The 13,499-nt window shown below is 46.6% G+C and overlaps 1 protein-coding gene across 2 annotated transcripts in view; it reads left to right on the forward strand.

The window, feature by feature from the left end:
• Nucleotides 1–13,499, forward strand: part of RGL1 (ral guanine nucleotide dissociation stimulator like 1) — a 291,186-nt gene that overhangs the window by 264,278 nt on the left and 13,409 nt on the right. For both annotated transcript variants that reach the window (XM_047754302.1, XM_047754301.1), the window contains 5 exons: nt 337–423; nt 2,023–2,055; nt 4,191–4,312; nt 6,790–6,879; nt 10,605–10,791. In XM_047754302.1, the coding sequence (XP_047610258.1) occupies nt 337–423; nt 2,023–2,055; nt 4,191–4,312; nt 6,790–6,879; nt 10,605–10,791 (519 nt within the window). The remainder of the gene's footprint in view (nt 1–336; nt 424–2,022; nt 2,056–4,190; nt 4,313–6,789; nt 6,880–10,604; nt 10,792–13,499) is intronic.

Below are 13,499 nucleotides of genomic sequence, written 5' to 3' on the forward strand. Positions count from 1 at the left end.
GAGCTGGGGTGTGGGTCGCAGACCCAGCTTGGATCTGGCGTTGCTGTGGCTGCAGTGTAGGTTGGCAGCTATAGCTCTGATTAGACCCCTAGCCTGGGAACCTCCATATGCTTCAGGTGTGGCCCTAGAAAAGACAAAAAAAAAAAAAAAACCTCTTTCATGGAGGTTAGCAGGCCTTGAATGGTCCTTAAGTATTCTCCAAATGGTGTCGAGGTCCCCCAGCCATGTAACACCCACTGCCCGAGTTCGTGGACTGCAGGTCCATTTGGTCCAGCGCAGAGGCCGTGAGCCCCTGAGCTTCCACTGACAGATGGTTTTGCTGCGCTTGCTCCTCAGGGCGTGATGCAGGGGACCGTGCCCTACCTGGGCACCTTCCTGACAGACCTCACCATGCTCGACACCGCCCTCCAGGACTACATCGAGGTGAGTGCTGGCCGCCGGGGCGGGGGGACGCGCAGCCCTCTCCTGAGTTACCCCAGAGAGAAAAGCACGTGTGTCAGTGTGTGGCGGCCTCTTTGTGACTGTGGCATTGTGCTGGGTGCTGTGAGGAATACAGGGATGAGTAACGCCCGCAGTGGCTCACAATCCAGTGGAAGGTATAGACGGAAGCAGGCAGTGACGGATGGAGATAGTAAGGATTCAAGCACAAATGCGGTGAGAGTAGAGGGGCTCCACGTGGGGGGGGGGGAGGGTCATGGCAGGGCCTTACAAAGGAGCGGGTTTGCGCGGGGCCGTGATTTTGGGTGGGACTTCGGCAGGTGGAGCTGAGGGAAAGATAAGCCGTAACAGTCTACCTGCCGGGGGCGGGGGTCAGTCAGATCCATAGGGTCTAAATATCCCTTTTTTTGTTTCATATCCCCCCTCCCTGCCCCACCCACCGGCCTGCCTCTTCCCCATCCCTCTCCCTCTCTCTCCTTCTGAGAATTGGAAAAGGAGTAAAACCTAATCAAATAAACTGCTTGTCAGTGACAATCGAATATTACGTGGAGAAGGGATTTGGTATTTGTGATGCAGTGTGAGGATTTTTTGTATGTTTAAATTTATCTCACCTTCCTGGTTATCACACAATCACATGCAGTCCACCCGCTTTTTACTGTATCAGGATTAGAAGGCGTAGCAGTTATTTTGCATGGACCCACCTCCAAGGTCGTCCTCAGGGCTGTGGACCTGCTCGCTCTTGGAGAGAGGCTCTCTGCCTCTTCACATCCTCTGTCCCAGCTTATCTCAGGAAACACTCCTAAGGGTTGGGGAATTTGTGGGGCGTGACCACTGATGGAGAAGTTAAATTCAGCCTACCGAGAATAGGAGCTGGCAGGTGGAGAATTGAAACTTAACTCTTGTTGTGATGTTATTAGAAACGACTTCCCTTTTGATAAACCATTGACAATTTGGTTTCTAGTAATGAGTCAATGGCCATTTGTTTTGTTGCTTTTGGTCAAGAAAAAAAAAAAGTGTAACAGAACATTTACTCAAGTTTTTGCCTTGACTAGCTCTGCAAATGTGTTTGGATTCTGTGTTGGAAATCCTTCATCATTACTGTTTTAGTTGGTTTCAGACGTTTTAAGAGAAGCCTGTCTGCCTATCCTGTGCTATTATCATTAAAAGACTATTTTTCTTAAGCAAATGATGCATCTCTTCCTCCACAGTAGCATAATTATGGTGTCGCTAATAATTGTGACTTTAGGAGTTCCCGTCGTGTCTTAGTGGTTAAGGAATCCGACTAGGAACCATGAGGTTGCGGGTTCAATCCCTGGCCTTCTTAGTGGGTTAAGGATCCGGTGTTGCTGTGAGCTGTGGTGCAGGTCACAGACGCAGCTGGGATCCCGCGTTGCTGTGGCTCTGGCATAGGCCAGCAGAGAAAAAAGGCAAAAGAAAAGGCAAAATGACCAAAAAAAAATAATAATAATAATTGTGACTTTATTATCCCTTTGAGCTATTTTAATAAGACCTAGCACAAATAGGTCTGTGTTTCAAAGTAGCTTGGTTTGTCACTCTTTTTTTTTTTAATTTTTTTTTTTTCAGGGTGGACTGATAAACTTTGAGAAGAGGAGAAGGGTGAGTAGGGGTCTCACCTGTGGTTTTCCATTTTACTTTATTTGGGGATGAAAGAAGTTAAAAGAAATGAAGACTTCAGTTTTTAATAGAGGCAAAAAAAAAAAAGGGAATTAGCATTTACTGAACTAAAATTTATCTTATATTGTCCTGCGTGGCATCTTCCCATGTGTTACTGCCCGAGAGCCCTGTGGGGTAGGTTTTATCATCCTCAATCCAAAGATGAAGGAGCCAGGATTCAGAGAGAGGAAGTAACTTGCCCAGCGTCACCTGCCAGCACAGCCAGGGTTCAGATCGGTCCTGCCCCCGTGTCATGTGGTAGTTCCTGGGCCAGGGATGGAGCCCAGGCCGCAGCAGTGACAACGCCAGGTCCTTAACCTGCGGCTCCACAAGAGAACTCCCACGTGTCTGTCTTGACCCCCTCACCATCTCTTTCTTTGCAATCCGCTTCCGCAGTAACAGGTTCATTCTGTGGAGGAGAAAGGGTTTCGGAAGCGTTTCTGAGCTAGAAGCGTTGATGAAGATGGCCTGGTGGAGAGAGGACAGGAAATGGTCTGCATTGTTACATGCGGCTAATGATTCTCGGCCTTTCCTGTGGAGCATTCAGCATGAATTTGCATTTTTCTGTGGAGAGTAAAGCATTTCTGCACTGCACTAAATAAAACAGAGCTTTGAAAATTCACTGTGGTTTTAGTGTTGAAATGGTGGATTTAAATAATTCAGAGGAAACGGAGTGAGCAAAATAATAACGTCACTCCAGAGCATTGTCCTTGTTCTTTAGTTACTCATTCATTCTTTGAGCGCACGAATGCTGACTGCAGACCTGACATGGGTCAGGCATTGTGATACGTTTGGGGGTTGCAGCAGAAAAAAATCCAGAGCTCCCTGCCCTCACCAAGTTCATAATCAAGGAAGAAGGTAGACACATAGGCAGTTATAATATAGCCCTGATAAGGGCTCATGAGTGGAAACAGTGGATATTATGGGAGCACATGTGCGGGCATTTATCCCCAACTCGTGGGGTCAGAGCAGCTTCCAGGAGGAAATGACATTGCAGTTAGAACCAAAGTTTCAGGAACTAACCAGGCTGAACTCATAAGTAACAAGATATGCTACCCTGGACGATTGTAAGTCCTCTGTCCCTGGCAGCGTAGGATGGCACGCGTTCCTGGGGGATACTGAGGCCAAGGGTTGAGGTCACTGGATGGGAAGTTGACACCTATGGAGTCTGCCAGTCGTTGGGCTCCTTCGGTCGTGGAACCATAACTTCCGCTGTTGCCTCCACGGTACCCGTCTCTGTCCTTTAACTAGAGAATGGCCCCACGGGGTAATCTTTTTCCTTTGAAGACCAGCATGTTAGACTTTGGGAAAGTTTAAGTGTAAAATCTAAAGCGCAAGCTTACAGTCATTGCTGCCTTACAGAAATCTTTTTTGAAACATCTAAAGAAGTATAAATAATTTTGGACATAATTATACACTTGCTTCTCTTGTGAGCTTTAAAAGATGGAGTGAAATGATTTACTGGAGCAGTAAAAACCCAAGGATTCAGGAAATCTAAACATTCGAGTTTACGAGGCCCTGGGCTGTTTAGATATTCAACCCTCTACCAAAACGGATTTATTGAGGGGTATGGGTTGAAGAAGATGGGGGTGGGGAAGCCGGGCGCTTCCTGACTTAACTTCTCCCTTTAGCTTTTAGGAAATAGAATTTTTCAGTACATGTTAGAAGGACTCAGCCTTAAAAAACAACAACAACAACAAAAAAACAAAAAAAACCCAAAAAACCCACATAACTTTTCTGTCCCAAGAGTGAAAATGGAAAAGAGAAATAAAGAAGCCACTCTGACCTAAGGTGGTACCTATTTTGAGCTGCTTTGGTTGCTTGTTTTATTCATGTAAATTGCTTTTTCAAGGAGAAAGCAGGCTAGGCCACAAAAGCATACAAAGACCTCAGTGAAGCAGAGTTGGACCGCGTGAGTTGTTCAGCTGCTTTATTTCTAAGGAAGCCTGTGCTTTAGGGCTCTCCTAAGTGGTTTTCTCCACCGTCGGTCCGAAAGCGGTGTGTTTTCATGTTGAAAAGATGTCCATTTGCTTGGCTTTTTTATTCATGCTTCCTTTTCGGTGTTCTGTGTGCTTTAGGAATTTGAAGTCATTGCCCAAATCAAGCTCTTACAGTCTGCCTGCAACAGCTATTGCATGACCCCAGACCAAAGGTTCATCCAGTGGTTCCAGGGGCAGCAGCTCCTGACAGAGGAGGAGAGGTAGGCGGGCACATTGACCCTCACGGGGGCGCTGCAGGGCTGGCGAGAGGAATGCTGCTCCCACTTCCTAGTGGGCCATTTATTCGACCACCGTGTAGCAGGCCGCTCCTGTGATCCAGATCCTCAGTGTTCAGAGGATCGAGGTACAGCAGGGAGAATCGGATTGAGGGCCTCAGAATTCGCTGGCATTTATTTATCTTTGTACCTTACACAAGTCACTTCTTCTGCCTGGTGTTCAAGATCCTCCTCTATAAAATGTTTGTGAGGATGTCTCTCATCTTCAGTGTCTCTCGTCTTTCCTACCACGGCCACCATCACGGCCACGTGTGTCACTACTGTTAACTGGTTTGAGGGAGCTTTCTAGTGGGGAGAAGGCACAGACTCACGAAGAATTGAAATCCAGTGGGTCACAAGTACTACAGGACCCACCGGCAGGAAAAATCCATGGAACCAAGGATGGGAGGAGATGGGGAATCCATCATGAAGGCATTAACATTTGGGCTGGGCTTTGAGGAAAAGATTTCTCCAGGAGAGCTGGAAAAGAACATTCCAGACAGAGAGAGGAACTTGAGCAGAGGGCTGGTGGCCTGACAGGCTTGGCATTTGGAAGGACAGCGAGAACTCTGTACTGTGGCTGGTTCACTAGGGGCCGTTTTCAAAATAAAGACTAATGAGCAGGGACAGGTACACGAACTCCGGGGCCTTGAATATGGGCTCCGCAAGGGCGCGTGGTCTTGCCCCCGCAGCTCAGAGGACTAGGGTTCACAGACCATATCCAGCCTCCTGTCTGTTTTCACATGTTTAAATGGCTGGAAAAAAAAAAATACAAAAGAAGTGAATTGTGACATGGCACAGTTACTCAAAATTAACATTTCAGTAGCGTTGGATAAAGTATTGGAACACAGCTCATTCTTCTACATCTTAACTTATGGTTGCTTTCTTGCTTTAAAACCAGAGTTGTTGCCACAGTGACCACATAGCCTGCAAAGCCTAAAATGCTTATTTTCTCGTCCTTTGCAGAAAATAGTTGCTGACCCCTGCTGTAGACCAGGGGAGTTCCTTGAAAGTTTTTCATCAGGGAGGGTGAAATTGGCCACAGAGTAGGTATTTTGCCAATGAGGTAACTGAGGTTTAGAGAAGTGTTGTAACTAGCCAGTGGTAGAGTCTGGATTCAGACTCAGGTCTGCCTGACTCGATAAGCTAAGCTCTGATGGTGGATGTGTGAAGTTGAGCAGATCGTGTAAACCCCAAAGCCCGTTTCCTCGTTTGAAAGACAGACGGCTTCTGAGATCCTTTTTAATCTCAGAATAGCTTGGTCCTGTTCCATTAAAACCTTGATTCAGAGTACTCGTCAGTTAGTGCAGATTGTTTTCTTGGCCGTGTAGCCAACAGAACAGTTCTTGCCTCTCTACATGTTCTGGTCTGATGATCAGTTGGTATGAACTTGCTCTCCGTGTACATACCTCTCACATGTGAAACATACGTAGCATGGCTGGTGGATTGGATCAGAAGGTTCAAGCCCAAAATACCAGCTGTACAGCTGACTTTTAAATGATTAAAGGAATCTCATTAAACATACTCCATTTTTTTCCTTGCTCTTTATAAAACCCCTACAGCTGAAATTCATATTGGAATAACTTCCATATCAATGAATCCTTCTATTTGACCAGCTACCTGGATGCATCTCTAGGTTTTAAAAAAGTACAGATCATCAGCAACTTACCAAGCTAATATTCACCATGTTCGCCCTTCCTCACCTCCCTAGAGCCAAGTCCATCTCCTAGCTATAGCTCCAAGTTTTTATAAAAGACATTTTGCCACTGGTGCAGGCATACAATTTTAAACAAACAAATGACATTTCAAGGCAGAATATAAATTCCTCTTGTGCCTGTAGATGTTATATCTGCCTGGTGAAGAGATATCTGAATCTGGAGCATTTTAAATTTAGAACGGCAGCTAAAAATCACACGTAGATATTTTTATCGATAACATAACTGCCTATGTCTATTTACTGAAGATCGGATAGTTGATGAAAGTCTATTGTTTCATTTCCCATAGATAAACACTAAGTTGAGCGTGTCCACACACGAAGTAATAGGAGGGAGGCGGTAGAGAAGAAAAAAAATGCTTTTTCTTGTGGCCCCGAAATGGGATGAAGAGTGATCAGGAAAACAGAGGAGTCAGCTTTCGGGGCAGCCAGAGCAGACAACTCCAAGTCTTTGAGGCTTGCAAAATGACACAGAGTCAGTCCAAGTGCCAGTGGGGAGGGTGGGGGTGTTGAGGGGAGGGGGCACATGTGCCCATTTGTGAAATCTGGTCATTAAGTCAGCACCCTGGGACACGGGTCACAGAACACCACGGGACATCTCTTTACTTCGAGTACTCAGAGCCTTCCTCTGAGAGGACACCAGCAGGTCCTGTGAATTTAAGTGTCCCCTTCTCAAGCTCTGCCCTCACGGCTCCCCCTTCTCCCCCAGCTATGCCCTCTCCTGCGAGATCGAAGCGGCTGCCGACGCCAGCGCCACCTCGCCCAAGCCTCGGAAGAGCATGGTGAAGAGGCTCAGCCTGTGAGTGTGGCCCTGGGGTCCCGGGGCCCCAAGAGGGTCCCAGCAGAGTGGGGGAGGGGAAGCGGGTTCAACAAAGTTCCCCGGAGTCACTTCACTCGCTTGTTTAGTAGCTTGTCATGAACACAGTACGTTTTCTAAATCCATTCATTCTTCTCTACTTTTCTGTCTGGTATGAACCACCGTCATCTCCTACCTGGACCATTCCAGAACCATCCTTCCTAGCTTCTGGTACCACCCTTGCTCCAACAAGCTAGTCTCCGCCAAATAGTCTGGGATCTGTTATGCGTACACCAGCTTAGGCTGCAGCCTTGCTTTAAAGCTTCTCCTGTGCACGGCCCCAGTGTGACCTCCTCCGAGTCTTCTCTCCCTCTCCTTTCGTCCAACACTTCCCCTCATTCGCCAGCATCCAGCCTCGGCCGTTTCCCAGTCATCCTTCAGCCACGCCAGGCTGGTGGCTCACTGGATGCACTAGGTGTTCACACTAGCTCTCCTGTAGCCTGGCATGAGCTTTCTGCAGGGCTAGCTCCTTCAGCTGTGACCCCAGACCTTACCCCCCGAGAGAGCATCCTGTCTCCCGTGGCCGTGTGCCCCGCTCACTCTCATTGGTACCTTCCACCTGCAGTGGAATGGTAGCCACCTGAGGGCCGGAACCTTGCCCGTCCCACGGATGCCCCGCTCAGTGCCAGGCGTAGCTAACTTAGGATTGCTGGTCTCCCTTTGGATTCAAACCTAAGTCTTTACAGTGGCCCCAAGACTCTTGAGGGTCTGTGGCATTATCCCAGCCCTGTCCGCCCACCCCTTCTGCTGTCCTCACCTTTCCCACTCACTCTACTCTGTGCAGTCCAGCCACCCAGTCCACCCTGGGCACACTCATCTTTATCTGCCATTTCTTCCACTTACAACACTGTTCCTCAGCCAAACGGCTCATTCCCTCGCGTCCTCTGGATCTTTGTTGGAATGTCACCTGCTCGTGAGCCTTCCCTGCTCACACCTCCTGCCCTCGACATCCTCTCTCCTGCACCTGCTTCAGATTTCTCCATTGTTTGTATACCACTCATTTTCAAAGATTTTATGATCTTAGCATTTATTACAAATGCTTAGAATGTATTTTTTGCTCTCCCCACGTTTAATGACCCATCATCCAAAGAGGTTGGAGAGAATTTTGGAGCCTTAGGGGAAAGAATGCCACATCTGAAGCTCAGAGGTGCTTAGTACTGAGCTAGAATTAACCTTTACAGAGCAGAATGACCTCATGGAATTGTACAGTGGAAGACTCTTTAGTCTTAGAACAACTTAGTTCTCAGTTGGAGACTCAGTTAATGGGCTGAGGACCACTAGTTCACAGCCTTCAAAGGTCTACCTTGTAAATCATGGAGAAGTAAGGCAGTAGCATTATTTTCTCTTTGGTGAATTGCAGTCAGAGCTTAGCTCTTCCCGCAGAGCCCCACTAGTGCTTGGAGGTCCAGGAAAGGAAGTGAGAGGGGAACTGGGGCAAGAGGCGATGGCGTGGAGATGAGACAGGACAAAGGTGTGCTTTAGGTCTTGGGATTTGAGCTTATCATTCCTCAAATACTTAACTACAAAACCAAGCCCACCTTCGTTGCTTCTACTATAGTTATTTCATGTGGTTAATCCTTATTTAGGTTTGGGCCCATCTGCTGAGGTTCTTTACATGCCAGTCCTTCTTGCATCTTATGCCTTCACTCCTTGTTGTCTGTTAGTGGTAAAACTCACCGTCGGAGAAAATCTACCTTCCTCCCTTCCTCCCTCCCTCTTCCTTCCTTCCTTCCATCCTTCCTTCCTTCACAGTATGCAGTGGCTTGATGTGGGATCTCAGTCCCCAGACCGAAGACTGAACCTGGGCCACAGGGGAGAACGTGCTGAATGCTAACTGCTAGGCCACCAGGGAACTCCGGAGAAAGTCTTTATTTTGGCGTCATGCTTGGAATTATAGTAGATTGGTATAGAATTCATCGATGACGGTTATTTTCACTCAGCACTTTGAAGATATGATTCCACGTCTTCTGACGTCTCTTGTTGCTTTTGAGGTGTCTCACATCTGTTTAGTTATTGTTCCTTTGCATTATACCCCCTGCCATGTTGCTTTGGAGAACTTTTGTCCTTGATAGATACCTTTTTGCAGGTTAAGTAGGGATTTAGTCTTATTTATCCAAGATACGGTTCCAAGATATGAGGATTCATGTGATTCCCCAGTTCTGCCATCTTCTTAGCCACCGTCTCTTCAGATATGGTCCCTTTTCCATTCTCTCATTTGTTTTCTGAAAATCTCCTCACATACATGCAGGCATTTCTTACTCCATTCTGTCTTTTAACCTCTTTTCATGTCTTTCTATTTTGATGCTGATCTCTGAGGATTTTCTTCAGACCTATCATCTAGTTAACAACTTTTCAACATTTATTTAATCCTTCCACTGAGCTTTAAAATTTAAATCACTATGTTTTTCACTCTAGAATTAATTTTTTTTTCAAATGATCTTTCTGTCCTTTTGTCAGAGTGTCTTGCTCTCAACTCCTGTTGTCAATTTCTTCTCCTATGTCTTCTATGTTTTTTAAACATGCTTGGTTTATAGCTTGGCTCATGGTAGACACTATTTGTTGAAGCATGAATGAATGAATCCTTAGTTTCTTTCTGGCAATTCTTGTATCTGAAGTTCTCAAGAGCTGAGATTTGCATTTGTTATGCCTGTTGACTCTCTGGGAGGGTTATTTCCTTGCGTGTATTTTGTAATTTTGTATTGTGAGCTCATCTCTGTCAGGGAATTTTCTGCAGCCTGTCTAAGGTATATTCCTCCAGAAAGGTTTTTTGTTTGTTTATTTGTTTTGTTTTAAATTTATAATTTCTTCAGAAAGCTCACTGGCCAGAGAATTCCTCTTTCTTAGACCAGCCAGGTAGCACATTGGATTGAGGTGCGGGCTAAGATCACACATGATTTGGGGCAGACATTTTTCTTCCACCCAAGCTCAGGCCAGCAGATAAGTTTCCCTGCTGTCTTCCGTGCCTGTAAGAAGATATTTTTCTAACTCATCTCTTTACTCACTCACTGTGCAGCCCTTTGAGGGTCCTGGCTCTGTAGAAAGACGTCAGCACTAACTCCCCACCTTACATGAACAGGAGCCCGCATCTTTGGATCTTGAGTGTGTGTTCAAATCCATGTCCCTAGTTTGCCAAGGTTGGCACCTCCCACTCCCCATTCAGAGCAGCTGCAGAGTTAGCTTGCGTGCTTCTGGTTTTCAGTTCTCTTTTCGGGTCTGGCCTGCAGGGATTTTCCTTACTGTCTTGCCAACCCAACTTTAAAAAAAAAAATTTAATGTTTCTTATCGAGTTGTTTTATAGCGAAGGGGTTTAGGTTATTTTCGTTCACTAGATGGAAAACGAAGTCTTCCTCCTTGGTCCAAGGCAGTGCCAGCCTTCTTCTTAAGTCTCCTAGACAGAGTTTATTCTATGGTGATAGGGGTGTGGCCATGGTATTTTGACCTTGCCAAAGTGGTCTATAAACTGTTGCCAAAAAATGGAGAACCATTGACTCAGAATGACCTCAGATTAACATAGCTAAGCAATCTGTGTGTCCTTTGAGGTTAGAAACAACCTATGGAGACAACATGTTTACTGTGGTCTGTTAGAAACTTTGTAGCCTAAAATATTTGCTTAATCATGGATTCCAAATTTGTAAGCGCCCGAATGCCTGGCATCATGTTTTCTGCAGACTGTTTCTGGGGTCAGACATCATTACCAGTAGCACGCCCACCAAAGAGCAGCCCAAGTCCACCGCCAGCGGGAGCTCTGGTGAAAGCATGGACTCTGTCAGCGTGTCATCCTGTGAGTCAAACCACTCGGAGGCAGAGGAGGGCTCCATCACTCCCATGGACACACCCGACGAGCCTCAAAAAAAGGTATATGCGTGATCCCTTCCCATCATGCTTAACGCAGGCACTCGACATGGTGTTTGCCACAGAAGGAGTGTCTGTTTTTTCAGTTGATCACTCTACAGTGTTTTGCGCGTCATGTTTTTGAGGTATTAAAAGCAGAGTTCTATCTGAAGACTCTTTCCTTATAGAAACATGTCTAGACATGACAAGCCTCCTGATTTCTTCATCTAGCCTTTGAAATACTGTCCCAGGAGTTCCCTTGTGGCTCAGCCGGTTAAGAACCCGACTAGTATCCCTGAGGATGTGGGTTTGATCCCTGGCCCCAGTAAGTTAAAGGATCTGGCATTGCCATGAGCCATGGTATAGGTCACAGATGCAGCTCAGATCTGGCTGTTGCTGTGGCATAGGCCTGCAGCTGCAGCTCCTAGCCTGGGAACTTCCATATGCTACAGGTGCAGCCATAAAAGGCAAAAAAAAAAAAAATATATATATATATATATGTGGTTCCATACCCACATCCAGAGGCAGCTGAGGGACTCTAACCTGTAGCATGAGCTCTATTTAGGAGATAGAGGATGTTCTTAGAAGGAGCAAAAAGCCCAGAGACAGAAATGTCAGTTTCTCAGTGTCACACCTTGTCTCACCCATGCTTTTACCACAGTGATGCTGCCGAGCAAACCGCTCCAAAACTCAGTGACATCAGTCAGTAGCCATTTATTCTCCGTCCTGCATCTGCAGGCTGGTTGATTTATTTGCATTGGGCTTGGCCCTAGGCCGTGGGTTTGGTCCTTGTCTGTGCTACCTGCCTTTCATTGTTTTTGTTTTTGGAGTACCGAGCTAACAGGGCGTGCTCTGAGCACGCTAAATGGGATGAGCAAGGGGGCAGTCCCAGCCCTGCAGGCACATGAGCCTTCACTTGGGTTGTATCTACCAACATTGCACTGGCCAAATCCCACATTTATTTATGCTGGGAGGAACTGTGGAGTCACGGGGCCAAGGGCGTGGATGCAGGGGAGGGCGAGGTATTGGTGACAGTGATACTATCTACTGTGTCCCCCCAAAAGAGAAAGTGATGAGAGGTGATAAAGGAATTCCCAGAGTTTCCCATTTCCATGGCGGCATGTGAAAACGAAAGATCCATCTTCCTCTGCGATACACGGCTGCTTCAGTCTGTTGGTCAAGGAGCTTAGATCAGAAATGTCAGCTTTGACATGACTAGAATTTTCGCCATTTGGGGAGGATTTTGGCTGGCCAGACTTGCTGCGTAAGTGACTTCTGGCCCCTTACTTAGCTTATGCTTAGGCCAGTGAAGTAGAGTGTAGGCAAGAATTCCTTCCTTTTGTTTGCTTCTGCCATCTGCAAGGGGATGTGTGTGGTGTTTTAAGCACCAACAGCAATCTGGGAACCTCAGGTGACCTGGTCATAAAATAGCCAATCCAGGAAAGAGTCATGAGAGCGAGGTGACTCAGCTGCTGCCCCAGCTGGGTTGCTCACCTTCCTGCTTTGAAATCTAGGGACGCATCCTTAATGCTCCAGATATTGTAAGCAAGCTCTACCAGCACCTGTGGACTGGCTGTTCTCTCAGGCGTGTCTCGTAACCAGGGATGGAATCAGTCTTCATGCCTTGACACTTAGCAGGATTTGTTGAAATCTGGAGTGAAGTCTCGTCATTCACCTGTCGACAGGTTCTTAGGCTTCGTAGGCCCCCTTTCTGCTGATGGACGTCGTGCAGGGGTGACAGCTAAGCTATTGCCCGCATCTTTGTAGGCTTTCTCCCTGTCGAGGAAGGGGGTGGATTCACATTTGCATCTGTGTGTGCAGTGGGCATGCACGCAGGCCCAGGTCATCCCTTTTAATGCTGCAGGAGCCCAGGGGGTGTGCACACCCCTTGCTGCATCCTTTTTGTCTTCGCAGCACACTGGCTCTTTCATTTCTCGCCCAAGTCATGCATTTTTATTCTTTGGATGAACCTTACCCGGAGTCATGAACTTCCATAGGTTTAAAAATGAGTAATTGAATTGGATGCAGGGAGTTGCTGGGCTGCAGAAGCCCCAAATGTTAGTGGAGAGGTCTCGGTGCTCCGCTGAGCCTAGAGGCCTCCTGACCCCTCCCTCCTCTGAAGTCCTGCAGCCTCCACACAGCCCGGCACCTTTGTCCCTGGCTACACGGTGAGGTTGCTCTTTTGAGTAAAGTGCGATTTGCATTCCCCTCTCTTCATTCCCCTCATCATGACTTATAAATATTTCCACACTTGCACCACACTGCTTCAATTCTCCGTAAGAATTTGGGCTCATCAGGTGATCTGTTTAGTGGTGTTATAACCCAGCCATCTTCAAGGTTTTATCATAAATAGAGTGTCATTAAAACCATGGGAAAATCTAACGAAGGAAAAAGGATTTTTTTTTGGTGGAGGAAAGAGAAGATGAAAAACTCAAACGAGTATTTGGAAGATAGACCCTCTTGGCTTCTGTGTGGTAAACCTGCAAGCAGTTAGGAGGTTAAAATGATCCACCACCACCAGTTAGCCCTCAAATTGAGCCACTCAGGCAAGTCACTTGGAAACTAAGGAAAATAAAAATAACTAAACCGTATTATTAATAAAAGAGCCACAGTTAGACTCCTAAATATCAGAGTTGTCATATCAGCTTGCTGGCTCTAATTAAACTAACAATGCAGTTGAATTTAATGTATAGTAGAAGTTCATAGGAAATAAAATAGACTCCATTTTACTT

This window comes from Phacochoerus africanus, chromosome 11 (genome assembly GCF_016906955.1).
Source record: "Phacochoerus africanus isolate WHEZ1 chromosome 11, ROS_Pafr_v1, whole genome shotgun sequence".
NCBI lineage: Eukaryota > Metazoa > Chordata > Mammalia > Artiodactyla > Suidae > Phacochoerus > Phacochoerus africanus.